The following is a 27,819-nucleotide window of genomic DNA, read 5'->3' as shown; positions in this document are numbered from 1 at the left end:
TGGAAAATTCTTGGGACTCTAACTGAAAGGGGAAGATAATCAGATCCCTACCCCAATTGTCATATGGTCAACTTGAGACTTGAGACCCCCCTGAAAATATTAAAATTTCTGCTTTTAACAAGAATGCCAACTATGCACCCTTTGTGACACCAGAATGCCTAAATGAGTACAAAAATACTACAGCTACAACCTTTTCTCTTTTGCAGCTTGAGAACTACATTGTGGAAAACATGAAATCGGAGATGGTGCAGCTGCAGCAGAATGCTGTGCAGAACCACACTGCTACCATGCTCGAGATAGGGACCAGCCTCCTCAGCCAGACAGCAGAGCAGACAAGAAAACTCACGGATGTTGAAACCCAGGTATGTTCCCAGCATGGTTTTCAAAAAGCTGTTAATTGCAGAGAACATTTCCCAAACTCTTTCCTTTCTAATGCATTACCACACAAAACATTTCAACACAGGGGTTCAGGAAACACACTTTTTTCTTGGTAATAACAGCATTGATGATTGACCCCTGTTATGTGTTTTTCTTTTGATTTCATTTAGTTAGTTTATTTAGCTCTGTGTGTGCAACAAAGGTAGGACTGCCCAGGAAAGCATTTGACTTTCAATGAACAGCTACCTATTGTCAATGATACAAGTGTCAGCCTAAATAATGAGTAACAGGATAAAATCAGTATCAGGCTAAATAATGAGTAACAGGATAAAATCACAGCTTTTTATCCTCATTGTTGTTGTATATCAATCATTTCCCAATTTTTCAAGCCCTGTAGGACAACAAAAATGGACAATTCAGATTGCTCTGTGAATGTCAACAATTTCAAACAAAAATAAGGCACTGTACTACCAGCACCACAAAAGAGAGAATGCAGGGGAAAGCTAAAGTAGGAACTCTATTTACAAAATAGCAGATCCAACATTTTTACTTCATTCCAAGCACCCTTGCACTTTTCTGCTTTAACCATGCTTTGTAGGAATGCATGTCTGAGGCACGTCTCTTGTTTTTTCTATTGAAATGAAGCTTGTTTGGCAATCACCTTGCCTCTTTCTGCTGATCTACTACTATCCTACAGTTTTAGAGTGCCAGAATATCAGCTGGTACATATCAGTGTAGCTTGATTGAGTTCATCTGCACCAGCTGAGCAGCCAAGGTTAAAAAAGGATTTAGAAACAATTTTTGACAAATCATCAAATCAGAATTAAATTATTATATTATGCTGTTAAAACGAGATATCCAGGACAACATAAATATTAATGTTGTTTAATTTATCCTTAAGGTGCTAAATCAAACATCCAGACTTGAAATTCAGCTACTGGAAAACTCCCTGTCAACATACAAGCTAGAAAAACAGCTGCTGCAACAGACACATGAAATCCTTAAAATTCATGAGAAAAATAGGTAAGAGTGAGTAATTGGTTTCTTTTCCTGTTCATTACAAAGTGGTCTGTGTATACTTTGTTTTAAGCAACTGATGAAAGGAGCAAATATGGTAAGTGGACAGCATTGCTAATATTGATGAACTCACTAAGACACCTGGGGTGTGAACTTACACTATATTATGTCCTATATGATAAATGTAAATTGATTTTTACCACGTTTCATATTAACTATAAATTTACATCTTACTCTGTTTCATGACAACTTAGTCACATGACCACAGTTCCTGCAACCTAAAAGCACAGGGATAACTTTTGAGAGCAAGAAAAATATTAAATGATGAGATTTTCTACTACCTTAAAGTGCCTCAGAAACAGAAAATCTTCATTGGTTCATCTTTCTAATTTTAATGGATTCAAAGATAAGGCATGTAGAAGGATCTCTCTCTCCTTTTGTACTCTATAGCACACTGGTAGCCATGCTCCATTTTAAGAAGACAGTGGTAAACATTTGGGGTTTATGTTTAAGCTGATGAAAAAACTATTTACCAACACAACTTTTTAAGCAGTAAATTGAGAGTTGGGACGTAGTTCCAGTGTTCCCTTTCTGTGACACAGGGACTCAGCACCTGAAGTCACTGGGCTCAGCAGTTCAGGATGAGAATGTGTGTAGTGAGCTGACCTTGTCTGGGCTGCCAGACGCCCACCCAGACACTCTCTCACTCCCCCTCATCATCAGAACAGGGAGAAAATATGATGAAAAACTCATGGTTGAGATAAAGACAGGAAGATCACTCATCAGTTACTGTCATGGGCAAACCAGCCTTATTTACTACCAATTAATGACAGTGTAGAATGGTGAGAAACAGAAACAAACCCCAAAAGACCTTTCACCTCTACCTCCCCTTCTTCCCAGGGTCAGCTTCACTCCTGATTCTTTCATTTGCCCTCTGAGCGGTACAAGGGGCTGAGGAGTTGGGGTTGTAGACAGTAGACAAAGCACAACACTTTGCCTTCCCTTCTTCCTCAAGTTTTTTCCCTTCTCCAGCATGGTTCTTTCCCACAGCCTCGTGAACTTCAGGGTAAAAATGCTCCACATGGGCTCTGCACAGGTGTCAGCTTCCTTCTGGACATATCTGCTCCACTGTAGGGTCCTCCATGGGAAGTATCTGTTCCACCATGGCCTCTCCCACAGGCTGCAGGCTGTGTCTGCTCCAGTGCCTCCTTCCTTCCCCTTCTCTGACCTCGGTGCCTGCAGCATTGTTTCTCCCCCTTGTTCCCTCGCTGCTCACACTACACAGCTGACTGGAACCAGCTGTGCCCAGCGTGGGGCAGCTCTGGCCCTTCCTCTCAGCAGCTGCAGCTGGGCACTGGCACCCAGGGCAGTGGGAGAGGCTGCTGGCCCCGCAGAGAGCTCTGTGAAACACCCAACACACTGCTGCCTCTGCGGTGGGCAGTGTGAGCAGGGAGGACACGGAGCACTCTGACTCCTCAGCCTCACTCAGCTCCCTTCTAGAAAGAGCTGTGAGGTCAGACTGACCAGGACTAAGGTTTCTATTTCCTCTCTCTACTTTTGATATTGAAATGAGGCAAACAGCTTTTAAGATGGGGCAGAGACTGAAGCATGTGACACAAGCTGTTGAGGACTGTTTTAATTGAGATCAGTCAGTCTTCCAAAGAGAGCAGTGTGACCCCATGCTGCTGGACAGGAATTGGCAGCTGAGGCAGAAAAACCTTGCCCAGGGTTATACATAAGACAGAATAGCACCATGGTGGGCAAGGGGCTACAAGGTAGAGAAGGCAAAATACAGGTAGTGATGAAAAATAGAAAGTACTGATATGAAGAAATGAGCTTGTAAAATGTGTCTAGTTGCAAAGCTGGTTGAATGATACCTCATTATTGCTACTGATTATGAAAGGCAATTTAATCTAAAAACTGTTTGTTACCAATAATTCCAGCAAATGTTATTCTGAAGAAATTTAATTACTTTGAAAACTCTTGAACTCCAGAGGTGTCCCTTAACAAATAGAAATGTGAATAAATTAGTGTGGGATTAACTTTGTCTTCAGCAGTCCCAAAACCAGGTAATTCACCTAAACTGCTTGTGTGGGCTCTCCCTGTAATCCACAGACATATTGGCAGAGGGCAGTTCATTCTACATATTTTATAAATTTATTTCAAAATGGATTTAGTTCAAGCACTAGTTAAATATATAAGTATTTGTACTTTTATCTGCTGCAATATGGTTAGCAACAAAATTTTGTTGGCTGCTTAAGAGACTGTGTCTTGTATACTTTGGATTTATTTATTTACCTTAGGAATGAATCAGAGCAAAAAGCCTTCATGGCAGTAAACAAATTAGCCCTACTTGAATTGACCTCTGACTTGGCTGACATCATGATAAAATGGATTTTGAAAAGTCAAAATAAAAGGAGGGCTGTTTTTAAAAGGACATTTTTTTGTTGTTAGTCTCTGAGGTGTAGGTATTTGTGGATAGATGGAAAAGCATGAAGAATTTAATCTTTTAGCAGAGCAAGGACCTGGCATGCATTTTGTGGGTCCTTTTAAAGTTTCCTTGGGACTGATAAAATTAGGGAGAAGGCAGTGTTATAATTACACTAAAATATAGATCATCCACTCTTGTATGATTATCTTCTCTTCACAGAGAACTGTGTAGTCTTGGACTTGCAAGCTCTAAATTTGAAATCAATTCTGTGTGTGTCAGGTTGACTGTGGGACAAATCTTGGTGGCCTCAGCAGACACTAGGCTTCTGGACATGCCAACAATTTCAGCTTGCCTAAATTTAAACAATATTTGCAGATGATGCATCAGGCTGTGTTTAGTAGTTATTTGCAGTTAGGTACTCATAATCCCTCTCCATATCACTTACACACCAACAAATAGACAAAATTCCTTTTTTCCACATAATGTAGGTGGACTATAAGCTATTTTGGAAATGATCTTTCTTTTGCAGTAGGTTTACAGCACAGTGGGAACTAGGAGCTATTTTCTTTGCAGAAACAATCAAAAGAGATAGTGTACTGTGAGCTAACAAATTCTCTTTCTGTGCTAAAATTTCCTCTATATAAAATAAAAATTAAGATATTAATCCCATTTAGACAACTGAATTTTGAATTAAAGTAATGCAAAATCTTATAGTAGCAATAACTGACCATTGATGTACTACAGTAACTGGCATATTATCCTTAAATAAAATAAACACTGTGTATCAGCAAGGGAGCAGTGAATGTTCTTTAGACTAGAAACATGTCTATTCTTGGCCTTTCTCTTTACTGCCTGTCTCTGCTCAGAAGAGGGGCCAAATTTTTTTTTTAATTCCACTGAAATGGAAGATAGTCTATGGCATAAGTAGAGTCACATTTGTCTTAGAATCATGTGTCTATGGAGTGTTCTCATGCCATAAATAATTTGGGTTTGTGGGTTCCCACCCACTATAATGTGAACGGTGGTTTCTTCCATTGCCATTTTTTTTTCCCACAAGAGCTTTCAAATGCTATTTTGATTTATTCTTAAAAGATTTCTCTTCTTAAGTGCCTTATGAACCCGCCCTTTTTTTTTTTTTTTCCACTGGAGTATACCAGCTGCATTTAATTTATAGTGTTTCAATATGCAAGTGTAAGAAAACTTTCTATTTGCTAAAATGAAACAAATGAGGAAAAATATAATGGACTTCTGGATTCTCTATCAACAAATTGTGGAAGTGAAATGCAAGCATAAAATCTTGCTTGAATTTGCAGAAAATAATATTGGATGAACAGGTTCAATACAAGAATTGTTGTATGCTATAAAAAGCAAGGACTCAAGAATGGTTCTTGAATGAGACTGACTGTGTGAAAGATGAGGAAACACAATATGTCTGTCAAGTTTTATTTGAAGGTTGTGCCTTTACTAAAAAGAGAAATCCTGATTTTACACTTCACTTATGTGAATTATCTTGTAATTGATATGAAAAGCAGGCTTACTGGTGCTCACTTGTTACATTTCTGGCCCTGAGAAATGGGGGGAACATATATTTTCATAATTCCTTAAACTGATCAGACAATATCAGACTCCCAAGGTAGTAGGACTGGTCAGCCCCTAAAAATATAGGGAAAATTTCACTCACCTAAAAAGAAGTGCAAAGTTTTCTTTGGTAAAACAATGTCCTTGCACTCAAAAGCAAGCATTGAAATCCTCTACCCATTTGTCTTCCCATATATACATAATAAAATAAACCTACATATATATGGCCAAAACCCATTTTTCTAGTGTGACATTACTTGTTTTAAATTATTGAATACCTCAAAAAAGTATATATTTTATCTGTATATTTAATAAATCATATTTTTTAAAAGATTAATGCAAAAGATGTCCATCTCCAAGGTCTGGTCTATATCCTGTTCTCACAAGTCTAAACTGAGTATTCTGAAACCAAAGATTAAAAAAAAATCTCTTTAACTTCTGTGGTCTGGAATGGATTAGTGATTAAATGACCTTATAAGGCAGATTGTATAAACCATCCTTTCCTTCTCCCTTGGACAGCTACCAAAGTGTTTCCTACATGTTCTACTTCGTCACCTTTCAAAATGACAACAGCTTTCACCAGAAGTCATTCTTTGCCTTCTGTATGGGTATTCCACCCTCTCCAGCATTAGTAGAGGTTTTTTCTGAATCAGCTGGACATAGCACTGTTCACTGAGGCATTGCACTGAGTCATTCCACAGGCTGACAAAGTCAAGATATCATTTGTGCCATTGAAAAAACATTCCTAGCCCCACAAAACCACTGCATTAGACATGGAGACATGGATAAACCTTAGAAATTTTAAATTTGTCTGGGTTTGGGATCTGTGTGTGTGTTTGTGTGTGTTAAATTAATATTCTCCTTGATAATGACTCCAAAGTGTCATTATCCAATGGGTAATATTGGTATTTATTCATGGTAACAACACTTGTTTATCCACAGCTTTATTCTGTTCCCCAAATGCCTGATTTATTTCCCCAAATTGAAGGCTCCCATTATAAATACATATCTTTGTGTTTAGGTGTGCATCTTTAGAAATAAATATACTTATATTTATATGATGTTTGTGGTGAAGGGTGGTTTATCTTTATTATGTTGTTGGTCCCATGAATGTTTCATGTGCCTAGATTAGTAGTATTCTCAAAAATTTAGAAATTTCAAACATACAGGAATTGTATAGGAATTTAAAATGTATAAGAAATTAATAGAGGAAACTTACTGCAGAAAAAGTGCCATAACATGTTACTGGAAAGTGGTATAAAAGAATGTTTCAGTCAACCTTTTTAGGATATTGGACTGATTCATATAGAGACAGCCTTCTTTCCATTTTCACTAATATTTTGTGTAGGCAATAGCCATATATGAAAATTATTAAAAATACTTAATTTAAACTCTGTCTTCACAATGCTTTTTTAAAAATTTGAGAAGATATCTTTACCAAGTGCTCAGCAAAGTTATTTCTTAGTGGTATTTGTCTGTTAGAGTTTTTCTGATGTTACGAAAAAGGCAACAGAGTGGTCTTGCAACAGTTAAAGAAACCCTAAATGCCTTTTAAATTGCTTTTAATTGGTTTCAAGATTTTTTGAAGTCTCTAACACTTTCTTTTTTAAATTTAAATCACCTATAACAAATATTAATGGAACAATACAAATGAATAATTCTGGCCATATTGTTGTCAAAAGCCATAAGAGCAGCTTTTCTCACGCTATTGAAGGATTTCTTCCTTTTGGAACAGTCCAGTTAAGAAATTCCCAATCTGTGTGAAGACTTTGCTTTTGTTCATTTGGAGGTTTGGCCAAAGTTTCCTCATTGTTTCATAGTAAAACAAAAATGAATGTTTTGGACTTCTCCCAGAAATACAGGGAGTTGTCCTATCCTCAGGACTTACTTTTATCTTAAATAGATTTATGGATATAGATAGCCAGTTGCATAAATATATATGCATTCCTGAAAATAGCATAGTTTTGCAGTTGTTAATTACAGGGCTTGCAATCTACATAGAAAACTAAAGGAAGCAAGTGCTATGACACTTCCATCTTTCCACCACATGTTGACACACCTCTCAGAAATATTAGTATGTATTATTATTAAAGCCATAAAACATCTGCTTCCTGTCTGGCTCTGTAGATGCCAAACTGTGGAGTTCTAAACACTGTCAGCTTCTCTTTTCTTGCTTGACATGGCCAGTGCTGCCACAAATAATATTGTCATCCCCCTAGATTCATTTACTATGGTTTTAGGAAGGCCACAGTGGGAAACAAATAATGCAATGCATAAACTGTGGCTGTCAGAGGCTCTTTCTCTGACATGAAATGATTCAGATATGGAAATTATTTAGTTGTGGACATGCAGATAGGATACTGTGGAATTAAGGAAATACATTGTAGTGTACTACATGGATAGGGATAAAAGGAACTTTTTTGTCTTTACTCACTATTTAACCAAAAAGCTGTATTCTGTCTTCCTGAATGACATCTTGTCTTGCATTGAAAATACACAACATTTTGGGGGGCTGTAAGATGTCAGACTGGGACGTGGCCCCACCTAGCACCCATTCTATTACAGATTGTGACCAGGCCTCCTTTCTTCTATCCCAAGTGCATTGATGTAATTAGCCCATCAAAAAAGTTAAAATCCAGAGTCACAACCAGGACTTCAATAATTTCTGTGAAAAAATTATCAGTGAATGGAATTATTCTGTGGATAGAACTGATAAATTTCAAAAGAAGCTGTATTTCTTTGACAATATTTTATGATTAGAACCAAATCTATCTGAAGATTTTCAAGTGCTTCTGCCAAACTAAACCAAATCTGACTTTCTGCCTAAGAAAGTCCAAAGGTTACCTCATACACATTCTCACAAAAAATCCATGTGAATCTAGACCATGGTGTGAATCTAAACATGATGTTTAATGTTAGTGTTCAAGTGGTGAAAAATCAGCCACAGCTCTGATAAGGTGCTAAAATAATTTATAGTCTTTGGCTTCAAAATCCATATTTTTTCAGGGTGTAACCTTCTACCATCTCATTTCATTCCACTAAATCTTGTTATTTTGTTTCTAATTAATGAGCCTTTTAAAATGAGATATATTCTCCTCTGTGTTTGGGACCCTACAAAAATGTATTTTCCCTCACATTTTTACTTTTTTGCTCCCTTTACTCAGATGCTTCTGATTTTCACAGAACTACACATGTTGATATTACAAAATATGTTTTCTTCAGGATCTTTGTAGATTCCACATTTATAATATTTCAGAAAAAAAATGCTGCTTAAAAAAAAAAAAATTCTCATTTTAGCTTGCACAGCAAATTTTGGTGCCTGAATTTAATCTTTGCATTGTTATCATCCCTAACAGCTCATATTAAGGCTCCATGATATAGAGTAGAAGCAACTCCATATGGATTTTATTGCATTCCTCTGTTAGGTTAAATGACCTAAAATTATGCAGGCATTTTGCCACTGATCTACTATCCAGAAGTAAAAACAAAGGTAGAGTGAGAGTGCAAATAAATAAGACCTAGGACTGACTTGAGCAGGAAGCAGTTTGTTGGCAAGTTTTTAACCACCACTTAGTTTTTGGGCATGAGAAACACAACCTTTGGTGTATACAACAGAAACCCCAAAGAGAAAGTAGCAGCTAGACTGAATTAATTTCTTTATCTAATACTAATGCATTCTTTCTTTTAAGTTCCCACCACAGCATCAAAGCACTGCCCTGGAAATGCTTCTAGTTCATGGCTGACAGATATTAGCTGTCCTTTAAGTTTACAACAGCACTATTTTTCTAGATGTAATCTGATATGCCTTTGAACTTGTTAAATTAAACACTTCCAGCCCAGGACAGAAAGGGTACTAGAAAAAGAATATTAATCCAGAGAAAGGGGTGTTTCTATACATGTGCAAAATTCTTTATAAAAATTGATGTAAGCAGCTCACATAGCATGATAGCATGATAGCCCAACAGTTTTCTGCCTGAGGAGACTTTTGGGGAACAACCAAACATGGCTGGGGAATGTTAGTGGGAAATGTATGTGGACTCAAGGAGAAAGGGAATCCTACATTAAAATGCAAGCTGCAGATTTACCTTTTGGGAAAACAGTACTATTCCTAATGTGAAAGCAGGTACTGCTCATCTGGTGGGACATTATTATCCCAGCTTCACAGACCACATCAAAAAGTACTTTTATTGTGGGTTCCACACACCTTGATGTCTTGTTCACAGGGGTCCCAGGATGAGGGAAGAGACAAGAAAGTTGACTCCATGTATCAGAAGGCTTGATTTATTATTATATGATAGATAATATATTAAAACTATACTAAAAGAATAGAGGAAAGGATTTCACTAGAAGGCTAAACTAAGAATAGAAAAGGAATGAATAACAAAGGCTCTCTCTGACCGAGACTGGCCGGACAGGTGAACTGTGATTGGCTCTTAATTGGAAACAGCCTGACGAGGCCAATCACAGATTCCCCTGTTGCATTCCACAGCAGCAGATAAGAATTGTTTACATTTGCAGCTGAGGCCTCTCAGTTTCTTCAGGAGGGAAGAAATCCTAGGGAAAGGATTTTTCATAAAACATGTCGGTGAAACTTGATGGTCTTCCATAACTTATAATGCTTATTTTCCTCTCAGTGACAAGACCCTTCACAAATTCTTCTGCAGTTTGCCCTGATTTTTGTCTTGTCATTTGACCCATTCATGTTACCAACCATGACTCTTCAACACCCTGCTCTTCTCTCTCCTCTGCCTACCTCAGGCTCTTCTGCCTCAGCTTTTACATTCAAATCTTTTACTGGCCCTATGCTTGTGCATATTTGTAAATCAGAGTTATACCTACATATGCAGTTTCATGCCCTTTAAGCACTACAACATGCAAACATCACAAAATGCAGTCTTAGAGATCAGTTATGGTTGACTCAGTGGGTTGAATTACTAGATGTGACATATTTTAGAATTATTGATTTAGGTAGTGAATTATACACTGAAAGAAAACGTTCTGTTTTCTGTATTATTGACTGTGATGGCATGAAATAATATTTACTAATTGTTTTATTTCATTTTAGTTTACTTGAGCACAGAATTCTAGAAATGGAAGAAAGGCACAAAGAGGAGCTGGCCACTTTGAAGGAGGAAAAAGAGAACTTACAAAGCTTAGTCACACGACAAAGCTCCATAATCCAGGAACTAGAGAAGCAGTTAAACAAGGCAACAAGCAATAACAGTGTCCTGCAGAAACAGCAGCTTGAATTGATGGACACAGTTCACACCCTGATCACACTCTGCTCCAAGGAAGGAGGTAAGAAAGTGGCACTATAAAGTACATTATAAAGTATATCAGGAAATGTCTTTTGAATTAAGATCTCAATTTTTGGAAAAGCAAAACTTTATGGTCTTCTTCCAAGAAAGAAAAGGACATTATAATTGAGGAGAAAAAAGCTGATGAGAACCCACAAATCAGATAAAGTTCAGAAAATGCTAAAGCTGATCCTTGTACCAACAGCCATATTTGATTCTTTGAATTTATTGCCATTAAGTTTTTATATCTTGACCATAGCAGATACAGGCCAAGATTACATTGCCTTTGTACTAACAATACTGATTTGCTCCTCTGAGTATCTGTCTTCTTCTGCTGGAAGTAAGCCAACCAACCATGGATCTTAACTTTACAACTCCTCATCTACTCCTGACTTTTTTTTTTCAGTCAATGGAGAGAACAGGCTAATAACCAAAGGAAGTTAATTCAGAATTTTTCACATGTGTATGTTTATAATATTAATGATTTTTGGTTATAGGCTCTTATGGTGCTATAGGTAGACATCCAGGAGATTAATCTCTTCTATTGAATTAGATATTATTTGTAATAAGGGATCATTTTGCTTTCTTCTGTCTTACTGTGTTTTATTTGTTTCTGGATGCTCCAAAAGGAAAAGGTAGAAATAACATTGAAAGAAGGGTTCAGCAAAGACTCCTTAGGACAATTTTTCTCAAGTATGTCTTTCTTAGTAAACAGTTTTCTTACAGAAACCAAGACAGAAATTCAGATACATTTTCAAATTTCAAATGCCAAGGACACTGCAGAATGTCTTGAGAAAGAAATTCCTTTCACCAGAACTGGTTGAGGGAGGGGTGGAAACCACTGTGAAAAATGGAAATAGTACACTTGGAAGAATATATTACTATCTACGAAAAATAAGGCAAAGTCATACAGAAATGACAACATAAAAATCCTTCGGAGAAAGGTGCAGGATAAACACAGTGAGAAACTGTAGATTTGTGAGTATGATAGTCTTTTAGCAATTGTGGAAGCTTGGATACCTCTCTGAGAGGTATCAGAAGTCTGAAGAGCCCAGCATAATAGATTGTTGCCATTCTAGAGCTCTAAATGCCATAAAATAAAAAAAAAAAGCAAAATACTAAAATGAAACCAGCAAACAACTACCCCACCACCCCAGCTGAAAACTTGTCACCTGTATAATTCCTTGTTACCTGTATCACTATTCAGGGCTCTCTCTAAGAGGCAGAAGACATATTATGTCAATCAAACTATTCAGCTCAAGGCAATGTGGGTTTTCTCTCTGCTATATATTCCCATGCAACTTGTGTGGCTTAAATATGAACTTGTGTGGCTTAAATATGAACTGCTCCAGTCATGAGGATTACATCTCTTACTTTGGAAGTGTTGCATGCTTGGGCCAGTGTTGATAGACTACTTTTTTTAAAAAATGTTTTCCTCCTCTCATGTTCATTCTAAATGTTCCCTTCTGCTCATTCTGTTATATAGTTCCCTAGCATTTGGAATTAAATAACATGTTTCATAGAAGGCTGTTCTCATATCAGTAGAGAAACATTGTGATGCAATGCAAATCCTTTATTATGTTTTATGGCCTTTTGGCAAAGAAACCTGGCAAGGCTGTGTCTAGAGTGTTCTAATAAAGCTCAGGAGTATTTTAAAATCAATATCAAAATGAAAGATATATGATTCTCATGGAGAGATATGTAGCAAGTACTTTAAAGCTTTAAAAGATTTTCTAACAGTCTTGAATATGATTCAAAGAAAAAAACCAACAACAAACAAACCAACATTTTTCCTAAACTTAGTTTCCTCAGCTGCTTCTTATAAAAACTTTGAATGAGAAATACAGAAGTGGGTTTTTCAAACTGGGCTCCTGGGTACAACTTCAGGTGCCTGAAAACCTGAGTTTTAAACAGTCTTTTTAACTTCTGAGGAACTATGGAAGTAAATGATGCTTAACACAGTTAAATGCCTAAGTATAACTTTAATAGCCTAACTAAGCCCTTGGTTTTGAACTCCATTACCTTTTGTGTATTATCATGTTCGGAATTTTCCTTGGATACCTTTGTTCTTTGAGGAGAATAACTTCACATAAAATGTTCATGTGAAGGAATGTTTCCTTCCTGTTGTCTGATTAACTCTAACTGACCAATGTTTTTGGTAGGTACATTCACAGTTGAAAAAGTAGCCAGAAAGCTTAAGTTAAAATAATATTTTCCTGGAGCACAAGACCACTCTGTCTTCAGTAAGTACTGAAGGTGGTGCCAAAAATTAATGCCAACTTCAGTCCGTGAAAATATATGTTGAAGGTGGAAATGTATGCATATTGGGAATTACCACTGGAGCTACTCTAAATTTACACCAAAATAAGAAGTTTGGGTAGTCTTACACAAGTCTTGATAGGTGCACTAATGATCAAAACAAAAAATGCTCTGTGAGAACTGGTGTTTCTTGGGAAATGGAGAATAACAAAAAAGTGATACATAAATCAGTGACACCTCTTCTGTCCTACACTTCCCTAAATTTCAGTCATCCGATTTCTTAAGGGATATAGCAGAAATGGAAATGGTCCAGAAAAGAATAGGACAATGGAAAAATTATAGTCCTGGAACAATTTTCATTTGAGGAGAGAGAGCTGTAACACACAGATCTATTAGGTGGGAAAGAAGATATGTGGAATGCTGTTATGGAAATGCCCAAAATAATTAATGTTAGGGAGAAAAGGAACAGCCAGTAACACTGGAAAGTATTTTCCATTGATAAAAGAGAGGAATTAAGTAATTTAGGTAAAGCTTACTAGATATCATAGAGATTGATAAATATATTTTTTATTATTAGAAAGCTGTAGAGATAGAAAATGATGGGTCCTATTAAGAACATTGGGTCTTTAACAGGGACACTCATCTTTGACAGAAAGCACAACCTAAGTGAGGCATCAAGTCTGGAAAGCCAGGCTGTCAAAGGTGAGGAACTTAATGAACAACAGAGTTGAGAGGAAGTGCAAAGTATGTCTAAATCTTGTGGTATTTTGAGAATGGATTTAAGTATCTCTGTCAGATTTTCCTAAATTAAAAATGTAAGTCACTATATTTTATCTTACATTTATGCCATGATATTTTAAAAATTGTCTGTCTGTCTATCTATCTTTCTATCTGTCTATCTATCTGTCTATCTGTCTATCTATCCATCCATCCATCCATCCATCCATCCATCCATCCATCCATCCATCCATCCATCCATGCGTAAATTCTCTCTCAGGATAAGTCACAGATAGGAAATTATTTTCTTTTTCTTGTAAGTCGCAGTATTGAGGATTTTCCCATTTGTGAAAGTGAAAAATAGACTATAGCTAAACCAATAAATTTGGAACCAGTCTGGTGATAATCACTGGTTTTTGATTACAGATCATGACATACATTTTCTCCGGTAGCGACACAATCATATCAGAAGACTTATTTTTAGATTAATTTAAAGAAATTGGGACACTACCTGAAATTTTCCTTCTGGGAGCCAATGAATAAAATAACTGGGTAGTATAGAGATACAGGGCTGAACAGAAACTCTTTTTGTTCACTAAAGCAGTTCAAGGAGCTAACAAAGTCCCTAGAACTGAATGAATACCCTGAGAAAGCTGCTTTGGTGCTTCCCTGTGCCTAGGCATATATTAGGAGAATTTCTGAAGAATGTAAAAGCAAATGAGAAAGAGAAAAAAACAAACAAAACCAGCCAGACCAAATCAACCAAACAAAAACAAACAAACAAACAAACAAAAAACCACCTCAAAAAACCAAGTGAAAAGGTAAAAGCAACACAAATGAAATTTTTTTAAATATAGGTGGACCTAAATAGAAAATCCAGATCCCATTTTCAGTGTCAGTTTTGGTACAGACCAGTTTTAGGATAAGGGCCACCTGTAAAACTTGGAATTGCTGTGAGTTCAGTTTCCAAAATACCACCCACCTCTCTCCCAGTGTGAATGATTCTAGAGTTTCACTTGCATGTAATCCTTCAAACAGACACTCTAACAGGTCACAAAGCCTACAGAGAGTCAAATAAATGCAGCATACCATGGGGACTCACATGTCTTTCTTTTGGCCTGTTTCTGTGGCTAAACAAACTTGTCCTATTGTCTGGGTATATTGGTATATTTTAGGCAGGGGCAAAAACCTTGGCAACATCTGCCAGTAAATTTCTAGAGAAGGATTTCTAAAATAGAAGCACCTTCAGACACTAGCCTTTGAAGGAAAGGGTTTTTCACTATGGTGAATATTAAACTAACTATTAAAGATGATATATTCTCAAAATTAAAATGTAGATAAATGCATGAAAATTTTACTTTTCCCCAACAAAAGATGAGGACATAAAAACATAGAAGTGAAGTCCTGATTAATCACAGAGATATTGCATGATTATCTCCAAGACTGTAAAAGTGCTTCACCTGTAGCAAATAACAAATAGGGATCAAATTATAGATGCATAGAAATCAAATTATTCTTAGAAAAGGTCATAAAAGGTTTTGTGCTTATTGTTTTCTTTAAGCTGATCTTTTCTCATACTACTTAGAGTATTATTTTTCTTAGAGTATTATTTATAAAGCACATTGCTGTCACTGTCAAACACATCTGTAACACAGTAAATACTATTGTGAAGTACTTTCTAAGCTGCCACATGAGAAAAATTATTTATGGAGAAGCTATGTAGTGCTAAAGTAGACAGTCACATAAATATTACTCAAAAAAACTCCTCAACCCCAAAACAAGGCAAATACTAGAAATTATGTTAAGCAATTGCTAATACAATCAAAGATGTGTATGCACGTTCAAACTTATTACTTTAGAAAGGATATGGCTCCACTGGGAAATTATGGTTCAAGCCAATGTCACAAAAGGTACTTGATCAAAAGTACATTGTCTTTTATTCCAGTATAAGAAAATTTATTAAATTTCTATTGTCTTAAAAATAATTTGCATAACTTGTGGTAACTGCCTAGTTAGTCCTATCCACAGGATAAAGGAATATAAAATTCAGTGGGAAAGCATCTTTAATCATAAGTTTATTTTTGTTGTCCTATTGATTTTTTCCTTTGGCTGTTTTCCAGATTGCATAATAATATACCTTGTTAAAATGTTTGGCCTAAACTTACTTACCTCAGAAAACTAATGGAACAGAAGAGGAAGTTTTGTCATGAATGTCTGGGTTTGTGACCTCTTAGTAAAAGAGAAATTAAGAATTATCTTTGTCTTCAATGCTGACAAGATGCTAAGCTTAATTCTCAAAATCATACATGTATAAGTTAAGAATTTACCTCCCCAGAAGTACCTATTGACTTCATAAAGTAAAGAACATGGTTAGTGGGTCTGGCATTTCAGAAAAGGTACCAGTCTCCTGGTTTATGGATAAGAAAAATAAATACATCCAAAAGTTCATTTGAAAGGAATTCATGCTTTTTAATAGGTATATTAAATAGGCAATTCATGCTTTTTAAAGGCATAGCAATTAATTTATTAAAAAAAAATAAAATTAAATACTAATCAATCTATTCCACTTAGTCCAAAGCTGATGTGATGTAAAAATTTACTCTGAAGTGAAAAAAGTGAGAATAGACTGAGAACTTCAAAGAAATGACCTGAAGGTTACAAGCTCAGGGGAAACTCCATTGACAGAAGCAGAATTGCCTCAGCAGTGATGCTGGCCTTCTTCATTAGACAGACTTCAAAGACACCTTTTATAACATAGGCTCGTATTTAAAAAATTAAATCAGATTAGCTTTTATCTGTGTAGAACAGCAAGATTTTATGATACAGGTCTTGATCATTTTACTTCTGTTCATGGAAAGAATAATATCAGTACTCATCTGAGACATATTTTGAGGTGACAGCTTGTTTTTTCTGTACCATTTCTCTATAAACATTTCATTCCTTAAGCCCATGCCTCCTCTTGGTACTTCATCCTCGACATTATTAAGGTTTTTTCCAACGTGATGAGACATAACTGGTGAAGCAGAAACTTAGAGTGTGTCACATCAATTACTTCATTATTTTTCTTTCAAAACATAGAAGAACCTTTTGTTCCAGGTGCACAGAAGATTCTGATCAGCTTTGGCTGAAAGCTGTACGTTTGAGGTGGGTCAGGATTGAGCTTGAAACATCATTTAAGAAACGAATTCATGCATGAAGTGGCAGACTTTTTATACCACATATTGAATTTTAATTATCAATCTATTCTAATGTACTGTGATGTAAGAGCAAAGCATGATGCTTTTGATATACTAATTAATGTTAAATTTTTTATTTGTTAGGAATTAATTAAAAATCTCAGATTTGTAAAAGTTAGAATGCCTACACCAAAGCTTTAATCAAAATGCAGTTTAATGCACTGAAGTCATCTGGTGTTCCACACTTTTAACTTCTCCAAAGATGTCAAAGCAGATAACTTCAGCTAAGGTTCAAGATCATGGAAAAAATCAATTTTCTCAGTTTCTCTCTACTTCCTCAATCTTTAGAGATTTTATGAGCATGAGGTTTTCATTTTTACTAGGATATTCTAAAGCATAACAAAAATAGTTTTTATTTAAAAAGAGATCAGAAGATCACTATCAGAAAATGTCTGCTGGTGTTTCACAAAGCTCCCTATCACAAAGATACATTCCATTGTGTGATCTGCTCCTATTTATATTTTGAAAGCTGGAGAAAAACTGAATCTTTCTTTTGCACTCAGTGTCAGGGAAGAGGGGTCCCCTTGCTCTTACTGTTGCTGGATCATTTTGAGCAAATGATCTGGAAAGTGCTGCAGGGCTGCAGTGAGAGGCTGCTCTGACTTTGTGCTGTCATGGAGATGTTCAGTTGAACACACACATCAGCACCAGCTTTTGTGTTTCTTGTTATTTCTGTTCAGGTACTATATAATTCCTACTTTTGTTGAAGGCTCTCTTTATTGATATGCAATTTTCAGAGATGCTCAGAAAATTCTATTGGGGACTTTTTATGGGGTTATTCTTATAACCCCAAACCTTCTCACCTTCTTCTCACCTAACATTGTCAGAGTTTGGGGCTGGACTTCTTTTAGATCAACAAAGTCACTTCTGTCCAAGTGAGTTTTTCCATGATGAGGTGACTTACAACTACAAGTAACCTTTTTCTCCATATTATCTGTTAAAAGTTAGTAAGAATGTTGATATTTGGTATTGATGTTAGTGGTTTTTATTTATTTATATGATCACTACATGTGTTGTTTTTTTCTAAAAATAAAAAAAAAAAAGTTCCAAATAATCATGTTTTAAAAATAAAAATATTTCATACCCTGCTTAGGCAAAAATACCTTAATTTCAAAGTTATGCTTTATAATAAAGTACAGAAAATTACATTAGGTAGTAGCAACTTTGGCTGCAATTAAATAGAGATTCAGTTCTGAAATAAGTAAATTTGAATGTGCAGCATTTGCAATTTATGCCAGTGGAAAAATATTTAAATTATTCAAAACAGAATTGTGGATTCTGATATTTTATCCCTATTAACTTGCTGATGATCACAGCAGGAGATCAATATTTATTTGTACTGAAAACTTTAAACTGGAAGTGTATATAAATTCTTGATTGTTGATATTAAAATCAATTACCCACCCTCATTCCTACAGTATAGGTTGGTGCCAAATCCTTCTTTGCTCAGTTTTGTGAAACTAGCATCATTCACTCACACCAAAGATATTACAGAGAATATCAGAATATATAAACCAAGTCACAGCACTGCCAGTGTCACCCAAATGGCTTGAGAGTAAAAAATTTCTTTGTATGCATACTATTGCTCAGATGGAAACATCAAATGCACGTTAGGGTGTCTTCATGGAAAAGAATAAATCAATTAAAGAAATATGGACACTAGAAGTATTAAACAATGCCAGCAACTTAATCTCCTTGTTCAGTCAGTGAAAGACTTCTTTAGTTCTCCTCTCTGTGAATAGCTAGTTACTCACAAAATTGCTGTCTCAAGCAGAAACTCTTAAGGAACTATATTGCAGCTGGATAATTAAGTGTCTTTATCTCTTTGTAAATGGGCCATAAGGCATTCTATTGCAGCTCACTAATGAGGACCATTTTATGGTATTCTTAAGTGATTTCTTTCAAATGCACAGTGATTTGAAGTATTATTGTTCTTGCCAGTCACTAAGGCTGGATTTATTGGGAAACAAACTTGATAACTGTGGATAATTTATTAGGTATTAAATAATTATGCCCTGGAGAGGGTGAAAGCTCTCTATGTTAATGTCGTTTTCCAAGACCGAGTTAATTCCTGCAGCCCTACAGGAGGGAAATTCTGCTTTAAATGATTTATTTAATAAGTAGTTGGATAGCTTGAGTGCTCTTGCTATGCAATTGTTTGCCTTTCTAACTGCAGACTCTTAGAGGCTGTGTGGGAGGGCAAAGTAATGTTCTATTAGCTGCAAAAACATTTCTATAAATGTTAACCTGAGACATCTAATTGACTACACACCTTTTCTCTTTCCTCCCCACGTTTAAAAATATTGATCTCAAATTCTTCTATGTAATGAACCTTAGTGCTCCTAAGAAATCTGGTACTGGACTGATGTCTAGGCTGTTAGAATCATTGTAGCCATGCTAATTGCATTTCAGCATGGCTTGGTAGTTGCTCTGGATTGTACTTAAGCAGGGTTCACGCACCTCTTTGGGCCTCCCACATGCACTGAGGACGATGCATGTGGCCCTTAAGGTCTAGAGTTTGAGAGCAAAGGGACTATTTTTGCTTTTGTCATTTTTCCTTGGAAACAAAATCCTTCCACTTCTCCATCAAGTCCAGGGACCGTAGGGTCATGGGGTGAATCAAGATCATTGAGCTGCTACAGCAGAATAAACAACTAGTATAACCAACAAAGAAACAAAGCAACCAAACAACCAAGCAACCAAACAAAATCCCTAACCTTGCCTCCCTCTTTTGCCCCTGTAAAATCCCAACTCTTTCTGCAAGATCTCCCATTAGCTGATTTGTTTCTGGCTATGGAACCAGTCCACAGCCAGCACTGCTCCTGTAAGTGACATTCTGTGATTGCACCATTTTTGGGCTTAGGACTAGGTGCTCCCTTAGACATCCAAAATGTGCATGTGTATTATACACAGGCTTATATTGTCATAGAGTCTGAACATTTTAATGAAGGCCAGCATTTTCTATTGTCATCATTCAGCAAATGAATGTGGCTAAGAAAGAAATTTTAGAGTTTTATTTTCTTTCACCTTCTAAAACACCCATAGGAATTGAAGGTAAGCTCCCAGGGAGATCTTGAATGAAAGATGCAGGAGGTGTTACTCACCAGTTAAAGGCCCAAATTAAAATATTATTTTTAAAATTGATACAAAGGAATAGACAGGAAATCAGGAAAAAAATGTACCACATAATCCATGGTGTGTTCAAATACTGCATAAAATATTGGACACAAAAAAAAATTGCACACAAAAAAAAAATCTACAAAGACAGATGACTGAGTATGTGAAATACCATTAATTAAACCTATGACAGATACTTCAGCCAGTACAAAAGAAAATAGAAGGAGATTGCAGTAGAAATTGTAGGTGGCTTGCAGAGCATGGGTGCAGACTTACTGACACTTTCAGCTGAGAATGCAGTGTCACCAGCTGTGACACTCTTGCTAAAAGCTAACAGAGGGAAATTGTCCTTCCTACAGTATGTATATGGAGTTCCTTGGTATGGGACTCTGAATGATGGAAATTAACGTGGCTTCAGAAATGTTAACTGGAGAAATTAATGGAAAAAAACTCTTTCAAAACCTATTAAAGATGCAAATATTTCATCTGGTGGAGGAAGAACTTATACTGTAAATTTCTGGTTATGCTCTCCTGAGCTTTGCTACTCTCCAGTCGTCTGCTTTGAGTATCTGTTTGTAGTGAAAACTCTTTTTTCATGCCAGGTGTAAGCCAAGCTCTTGCAAAATCTTAGGGCCCTCCTGAGGAGAAAAGTCCTAAAGGAAATAAAATAAAAATAAAATAAGTATTTATGAGAGTATAAGAAGAAAAAAACTGAAGATGATGGTTGAAAATAGTGAGGAAGTCCCATGACTTCCAGGGCCCTGATGCTGGAGATGGGACACTAGAGAGGCTGGAGCAGCAAAGTAACCTGGAATATCTAGTATTTTAACTTCATTTGGGAATAATGGGGGCCTTCACAATACAGCTTTATACATTAGAATCTGCAAATTTATAATCTATAAACTTGATTAGGGAGCAATAGTGCCCAGAACAGAAATATTTTATTCCAGTATGTCAAAATGAACTTTCCAAGTTGCCAGTGGCTTGGTCTTTTTGTCAGATTCAGAACAATGTCGCAAACAAATATTAGCTTTAAAAGCATTTTGATGAATGCATATTTTGTTGAAAGGCAATGCCTGCCCAAACTCTAGTCCTAAACTTCCTTTCACCTTCCTAAGAAACAAACATGAGTACACAAGCATGCACAATGACATATCTGAGAAGACTGCTGGACTCCAAGACAGAAGCAGCTTTCATACTGATATCCCCCCATTTTGTTTTGCTTTTTTAAGATTTTCAGACTTACTGGAGATAAAAATAAAAAAATAAATAGAATTAATAAAGTAGGAAAAAATTTTGACATTGGAGAAAGTTTTGAACCAGGGGTTGATAGTTTGTCTTTATAACAATTAGAATTTGGTAGTAACTATATATAAATTCACATTATAAACTTCTAGTTGACTAGCTAGATGCATAAAAAGCTCCTAATATTTTATCAAGAATAATTAACTGCAATACTTTTTTTATTACATAAATTCCAAAGGATTTTAATTTTCTAATTATTTTTTGCATTGGTTATATTGAATGGCAGTGGCAGCTTTAACAATGCAGAAACATGTTTTGTGAAGAAAAACGTATAGTGTATAATATGTACTTGTATGAAAATATTCTTTCAAGTCCATTTTAAGAGGGACCCACCTGTGCTCTTTCATAGCTATCATTTCAGTCCCTGAGCATCACTGTAGTTATCCAGAGAGCATACCTGAACTGAAATCAGCCTTCAGGTTTGTGCTTTTTCTTCTGGATTGTGTAACATTTGCAACACAATGGTGTTGCCACAGGGTGGTCTTATTGCAGGCAGCACTGGGTGTCACAGTCAGCTATTAGGCTGCAGTTTAATGTTATCTCAAGTGGAGGTTGGTATGTGCTAGACAAGGACACTGAAACAGCACTGTCCTCTGGCTGTAACTCAGCAAAAACTGTAAGCCTTTAAATATTTTTTCCTCCTCAAAACAAACAAAAAAAAAAAAAATCTTCACCTTATTCTGTCAGATTTGTTTGTGGTTGCTGTTGCTGGGTCAGGGAGCATATATCCATGTGTGGGCAATGTTCCAGGCCTCCTCACGGGGTAATGGTTTGAGTAACATCCTTTGGATAACATTAACAAACTCTTCTGGATTTGATTCTTCACAAGCCAGGCATTATTTGCCATTGTAACGGGAATTTTGTTGGTCCACAGCAGCTGCACCCAAATGGCTGGGAAAGAGGTCAGAGACAGAGGGTGACCTACAGAAATGCAGGGTTCCCCACAGTATGTCTGGAACAATGACAAGATCAAGGCAAAATTTATTTGCAGTCAGGATCTAGACAGAAACCATCATTTGGCAGTCCTTGTATGACCCTGTCCTGGAATGTAGCAGCTTTAGGTAAAACCACCAATTAACAACCTTCTCCTTTTTAACTTTTTATGAGGTGCTCAACACAGGACATAATTTTTACCTCAGATGCTTTTGATAGTGCAGCTAAAATTTAGGTCAATTATATATGACAAGAAGACATAGAGAAAGAATTTTCCTATCTGAATTCAAATGTTTTTAAGTGCCTTTTTGTTACTTCTAGTCTATAAGAAAATTAGATTTATGCAAATAGAACATCGAAACAATGAAAATATAATAATTCATTCAGACACTAAAGAAATCTCTGCATATCTGTTCAAATAAGTCACCACCATGCAGATAAACAAACAGCTGTTTTTCATTTGTTGTCAGTATCACTGAAGGACATAAAGAGTCTGGTGATTAACTCAGCCTCCACTGATTTCACAATAGCAGCTCAGATCTCAAATAATTTAGGAAGTATGATTGTGATTTATTGATTTAATCAACATAATGAACTGCATTTTAATATTCTTTATTTCTCATAGACAGGCTGTGCTATTCACCAGGTATCTGATGGAGACCTGAAAAGCAATGAGACAACTTAATTTTCTCAAAAACAATCAGAAATATCAGTTAAAAAAAATCAAGTAGATTATTTTAATTTTTTCTTAGTTGAGATGAAATTAGATAATTTACATGAAGCTAGGAAAAACAGATATTGTATGCTTTCAATTTCATATTCCTAGAGGAGAATACTAGATTAGTAAATATTTCAGAAGCTACTTTTTCTTAGTAGTCAGTTGTTATTTCATTAAACCTGGGGGGAAAAAAGAAAACATTCTCCATTTGTGATAGCTAGTAGGAAATAAACTAATTAACTATTGATTTAATTTTCCAACTGATAGCAGAAAAAGAGTCTCACTCTACACTGGGCACACACAGCTATCAATCAGTAAAGTTTCCCTGACTATTGATTTGGGAAAAAGCCTTACATACCTGAGCTCTCTCACTTGCAAGCACAGGTAAGCCATTCCAGCACAACTGGAGGGGCTGCAGCCTCAGGGGCTGACCCCAGCTTTCTGCTAAGGGGTGAGACCCCTGGAGCAGGGGCAGCACAACACTGCTCAGCCCTGGTGCTGCACAGCCCATGGGTTAACAGAGACCTCATTGGTTTGGGTTCCTGCTCATCATCCACAGGGCCTGGGCAGGTATGGATGGCACTTCCTGTACTGTCTGGACTCCACTCATCATCCAGGGCACTGAGGAAAAGGGACAGCTGAAGGACTGATACTGAGAGAAAGAATTGCCATCAAGTAGGGAAAAACAAATAGCATGGCCCCAGGAGAAAGTTATTGGGCTAAAAATTACCCAGAAGAATTTTGGAAGTGCAGTGAAAAAATTGTTGTTGATTCTCCTTCTGTTCAGAAAAGCAGAAAAAAAAAATGGAAAAGCTTTCCATTGCATGAAAGGGGCATGACCAGTTTATTCATCCAGAGAAGGCAATCAGAAAACCCTCCCGGGTTCCAAATCTTGGCTAAGCATTCCGGTTTAAAAAACTATAATATTATTTTTCTTGACATAGACTCATCTTTTTCTTCAGGTACATAAAACTCTGTCCTAAGCATTGTATATGAAAACAGCTAGACAAACAATAGAAGTTTGTGTAAAGTCAATATCTTGAAGCTGACTAAGGAATTTAATGGTTACATATTTTGTTTGAGAACTAACTTACTTGAACTTTCTTACTTTAAAAAAAAAATGCACTTGCACATCTACCATATGTGAGCCAATCCATCATTCTGGGACTTTACTTTAAAGGATTCAAGGTCTATGTAGAAAAAAATAGTCTGGAGTTATAGTACCTAGAAGCAGTTTGGAAACTGTATGGAATATTAAGTTAGAAAAACAACAGCAAACCTTAGAGAAAACATATTTTATGCTAAAAGCACATTACCAGTAACATTCCTGAGTATTAATTTTCTGTCAAGTTTGGGCTGTTTTTGCAAATTACAGTGTGATGTATTAAGGAAACCTAAACTTTGGCTAGTCATGCTTAATATACTGTGCTGCAAATCTGTAATTGTATAAGTCCTTGTGAAGGACCTGGGCTTGCAGTGGGAGCACCAACTCCTGAGAGAGGGGTGAGAGGTATCCAAGGAAAGCCATCTTCTCCTGGCTACAATGGAATAAAACCCCTGGTGCAGAAAACCCCAAATGGGTATTGGATTACTTAGTTTTTAGGAAATTACACATTTTCTCTCTGTGTGATCTCAGCTACTTCAGAGGAAAGATGGCCATATCTATGACATTTATCTGTCTTTTACAACTTCATCTCTCACACAAACATCCTTTTTACTGTGTTTCTTTTAGTTTTTAGGCATGATAATTTATTTCTAAGGACGATTCCTAGAGATCCATCTCTTTAGAAAGTTACCCAAGCTATTTGGTCTGATAATAAAATCTTACCTTGTTTAAAATTTCAATGATATAAACTTTAAAACATACCCATGATTTCTTTTTTCTAAGTTACAGTTATTCAAATTCAAATTTCCTTTCTTGAATCCTAAAAGTTATTTCCAACTGGTTTTCAATGTGTGTATAACACTCATGTAAGAGGTAAGATAATCTTGCTGCATACAGCTAATAAAATATAAGTGTTTTAAAACTGAAGGAAATGAGCAGTGCCTCTGCACCACTAAATATAATTTTGAGACAGGAGAGACTGATGTCTCCAGTCGAAACAACAGCATTAGAGAAATTCAGGCCAGAAAGAACGGGTCTATTCTAAAGCCCTCTGAAATAAATGAGAAGCTTTGCTTTAACTCCTCTAGGCTTTGGCTCCAGCCCCAAGTAATTATTCAGGTTGGACTTTGGCCACAGATACTGACACCATCTGCCTATTGAAAGTACCATGAGGTCTTTAATTAACACAAATCAGGAGGGCCTCGGTTCTGTGTCTTATCTAAAAAAAATGTCACTTTTGAGAGAGTGCACAATTGATGTGCACCTTGCTAAGGACCTCACTCCCTGCCATCTCACAGGGAAGTGTGTAATCTACAGTGTTGCCAACACTGCCTTTTCCAAATATGGCTAAGTTTCAAAGCCATTGATTTCCTAATCAAATTTCAATTGCAAATATATAAATTAGTTTTGATTTTTGTTGATAGTGCTGAATAAAAATAACAAGCATGAAACAAATACATGGAAAGGGAGAAGTAAGGGATTTTTGTTTCTTAAAATAAAATTTTAAAATAATAATATAAAACACATAAAAGGGAAAGAATAATGTCATTTTTGTGCCTACTAGAGAGCAGTATTGTCTTGCAGTCAAGATTGGATTTCTCACTATTTTTCTATTTTTACCTTTTCAAGGAATGACTGAGTAAAATGTTTAATCTTTTTTTACCTCAATTTCCCCATCTGTCAAATGGTATTAATACCAAGTGCTCTGGCAGGAATTTGCCATCCTAAAATACTGCTTTGAGGTGTTCAAAGGGAAGATAGTAGTTCCAAGTGCACACCCTTGGCATTATTCTCAGCCCCCATGGTCCATGTAGTCCCACAAACTGTGCAAGGCCATTGCCCTGTTGCACATCAGCTCTACCCAGAGGTCATTTCACTCAGGGTGAATTAGATGTAGTCCCTTTTGTAGCTATAACTCACACTTTCAAGCCAAAAATGAAAAAGAAGTGTCTTTCACTAGAGGATGAGTGTGTCTGGAAGACTTAAATATTGCATCCTTATTGTAGGGATTAATGAAGTGCTGGCCCAAACCCTGTGCATCACTTAAGGACATGTTTAACTTTAAGAATCTGAGTAGGCAGATGGATTTCCATGGGAATACTAATGTGCTTAAAATATGTGTTGTTGGAATAAAATCATATCCTTCACTATTGTGTGGGGTCATGCTACTTTTGTTTGTGAAAGGGAAGAACACTCTCAGATGTTGCTCCTTCTACAGGGAATTTCCTGGTTGTTCAAGACTGGGATTCTCAACATTTTGCACTCCTGATTTCTCAGCCCAGACTCATATATATATGGTCTGTCTGTAATATGGAGGATCAAGATCTGCACTGGTGTTATAGCATTAACTGTTTCCCTGTGCTGAGCCAAAATGAATTCTATAAATCTTGCCTCTAGACACTTGACCTCAGTAGCACTGTTTTTTCTTTTATTGTATTTAGCAACCTTTATGAATGTAGATATGAAAACAATTGAATTATTCTCTACAAAAAAATAAATTTAAGCAAGCAGCTGCCTTGCCCCAAGCTCCTATGCTGCTCAAAAGTCATTACTTGGTGAACAGCACAAGCTCTCTCCTTCCAGCATTGCTGTCTTAGGTGAGCATCTGTGTCAGATCACAACACTGAACACATTTTTCCACCTCCATGTGCCATCTTTGGGGCATTCTTTGGAAACCTCCCAGGTACAGCTTCAGTCAGAGCCAGCACCTGCAGGGGCACAGAGCTTTGCACTCAGAAGGAACATGCTGTGTTACCTCTCAGCAGACACGATGCTCTGTTTAGCTGTATGTGTCATGACTTCTGGTGCCTACTCTGCCATCTGTCCAAAATCTTTCTGCTAGTTCTTTACTAGAATTTGCCAAATGCATGAACTGTGTAAGTAACACAGAACAATTATTACTGTGCATCTCTAAAAGGGATGCAGTGTGCCAATGTAGACTGCCTAGATACAGAAATGCTTAAGGCTGTTGTTCTAACTTATATTATCATGTCTTTTGTTTTGCAGTTTTACTAAAGAATGCAAAAAAGGAAGAAGAAAAGCCATTCAGAGACTGTGCAGATGTATACCAGTCTGGTGTTAACAAAAGCGGGGTCTACACTATTTATATTAACAATGTGTCAGATCCTAAAAAGGTAAAGACTGAGTTTATTTTCTTGTTTGTTAATACAATATTGATCTGAACAGGAAGGAGTGCTTTGAGCCTTTATTGAAGTTATCATTCCACGAAATATTGCACTGGTAAAAAAAGCTTTTCTTTTATTTAGTCTTTAAAAAAGTATAATAGACTGAGAAAATGATTAACTGTATTATTCCAGACATTCTTCTTTCCCGCTGACAGAAAATCCTTCCTAAGTTCCAACGTACACTCAATAGTTGACTCATTTCCTCCCCCTTGGCAAGCTCAGTCGAATCAGACTATGGCTGCAAATAAATCTGCAATAAAATTTTGAAGTGAATTTGTAAAGTGTGATAATGCCGAAGCTGATCATGGGGATTATCTGGTAGCACAAGAAAAGAAGGAGCAGAATGAGTAGTTTTTAAAGATAAGGATTTAAAAAAATTCTGCTTCTCTTTTAGGGGACAGGGAAAAGTGGGTTTGGCTGTAAAGAACACAACATGCTGAGTGCCAGCACTGCTTGAGATTATGAAGTGTGTATAATCCCATCCTTCTCAAAAAAGAGACTTGGGAGGGGGTTTCTTTTATGCAAATGAAACATTAGTCTGTA

The 27,819-nt window shown here is 36.4% G+C and overlaps 1 protein-coding gene across 1 annotated transcript in view; it reads left to right on the top strand.

Annotated features, from left to right (window-relative positions):
• Positions 1-27,819, top strand: part of ANGPT1 (angiopoietin 1) — a 153,802-nt gene that overhangs the window by 70,416 nt on the left and 55,567 nt on the right. Inside the window, exons 2-5 of the mRNA XM_009087554.4 lie at positions 207-362; positions 1,280-1,401; positions 10,470-10,702; positions 27,098-27,225. Coding sequence (XP_009085802.1) covers positions 207-362; positions 1,280-1,401; positions 10,470-10,702; positions 27,098-27,225 — 639 coding nt within the window. The remainder of the gene's footprint in view (positions 1-206; positions 363-1,279; positions 1,402-10,469; positions 10,703-27,097; positions 27,226-27,819) is intronic.

Source organism: Serinus canaria, chromosome 2 (assembly GCF_022539315.1).
Source record: "Serinus canaria isolate serCan28SL12 chromosome 2, serCan2020, whole genome shotgun sequence".
NCBI lineage: Eukaryota > Metazoa > Chordata > Aves > Passeriformes > Fringillidae > Serinus > Serinus canaria.
This window is presented reverse-complemented; position numbering and strand designations above follow the sequence as displayed.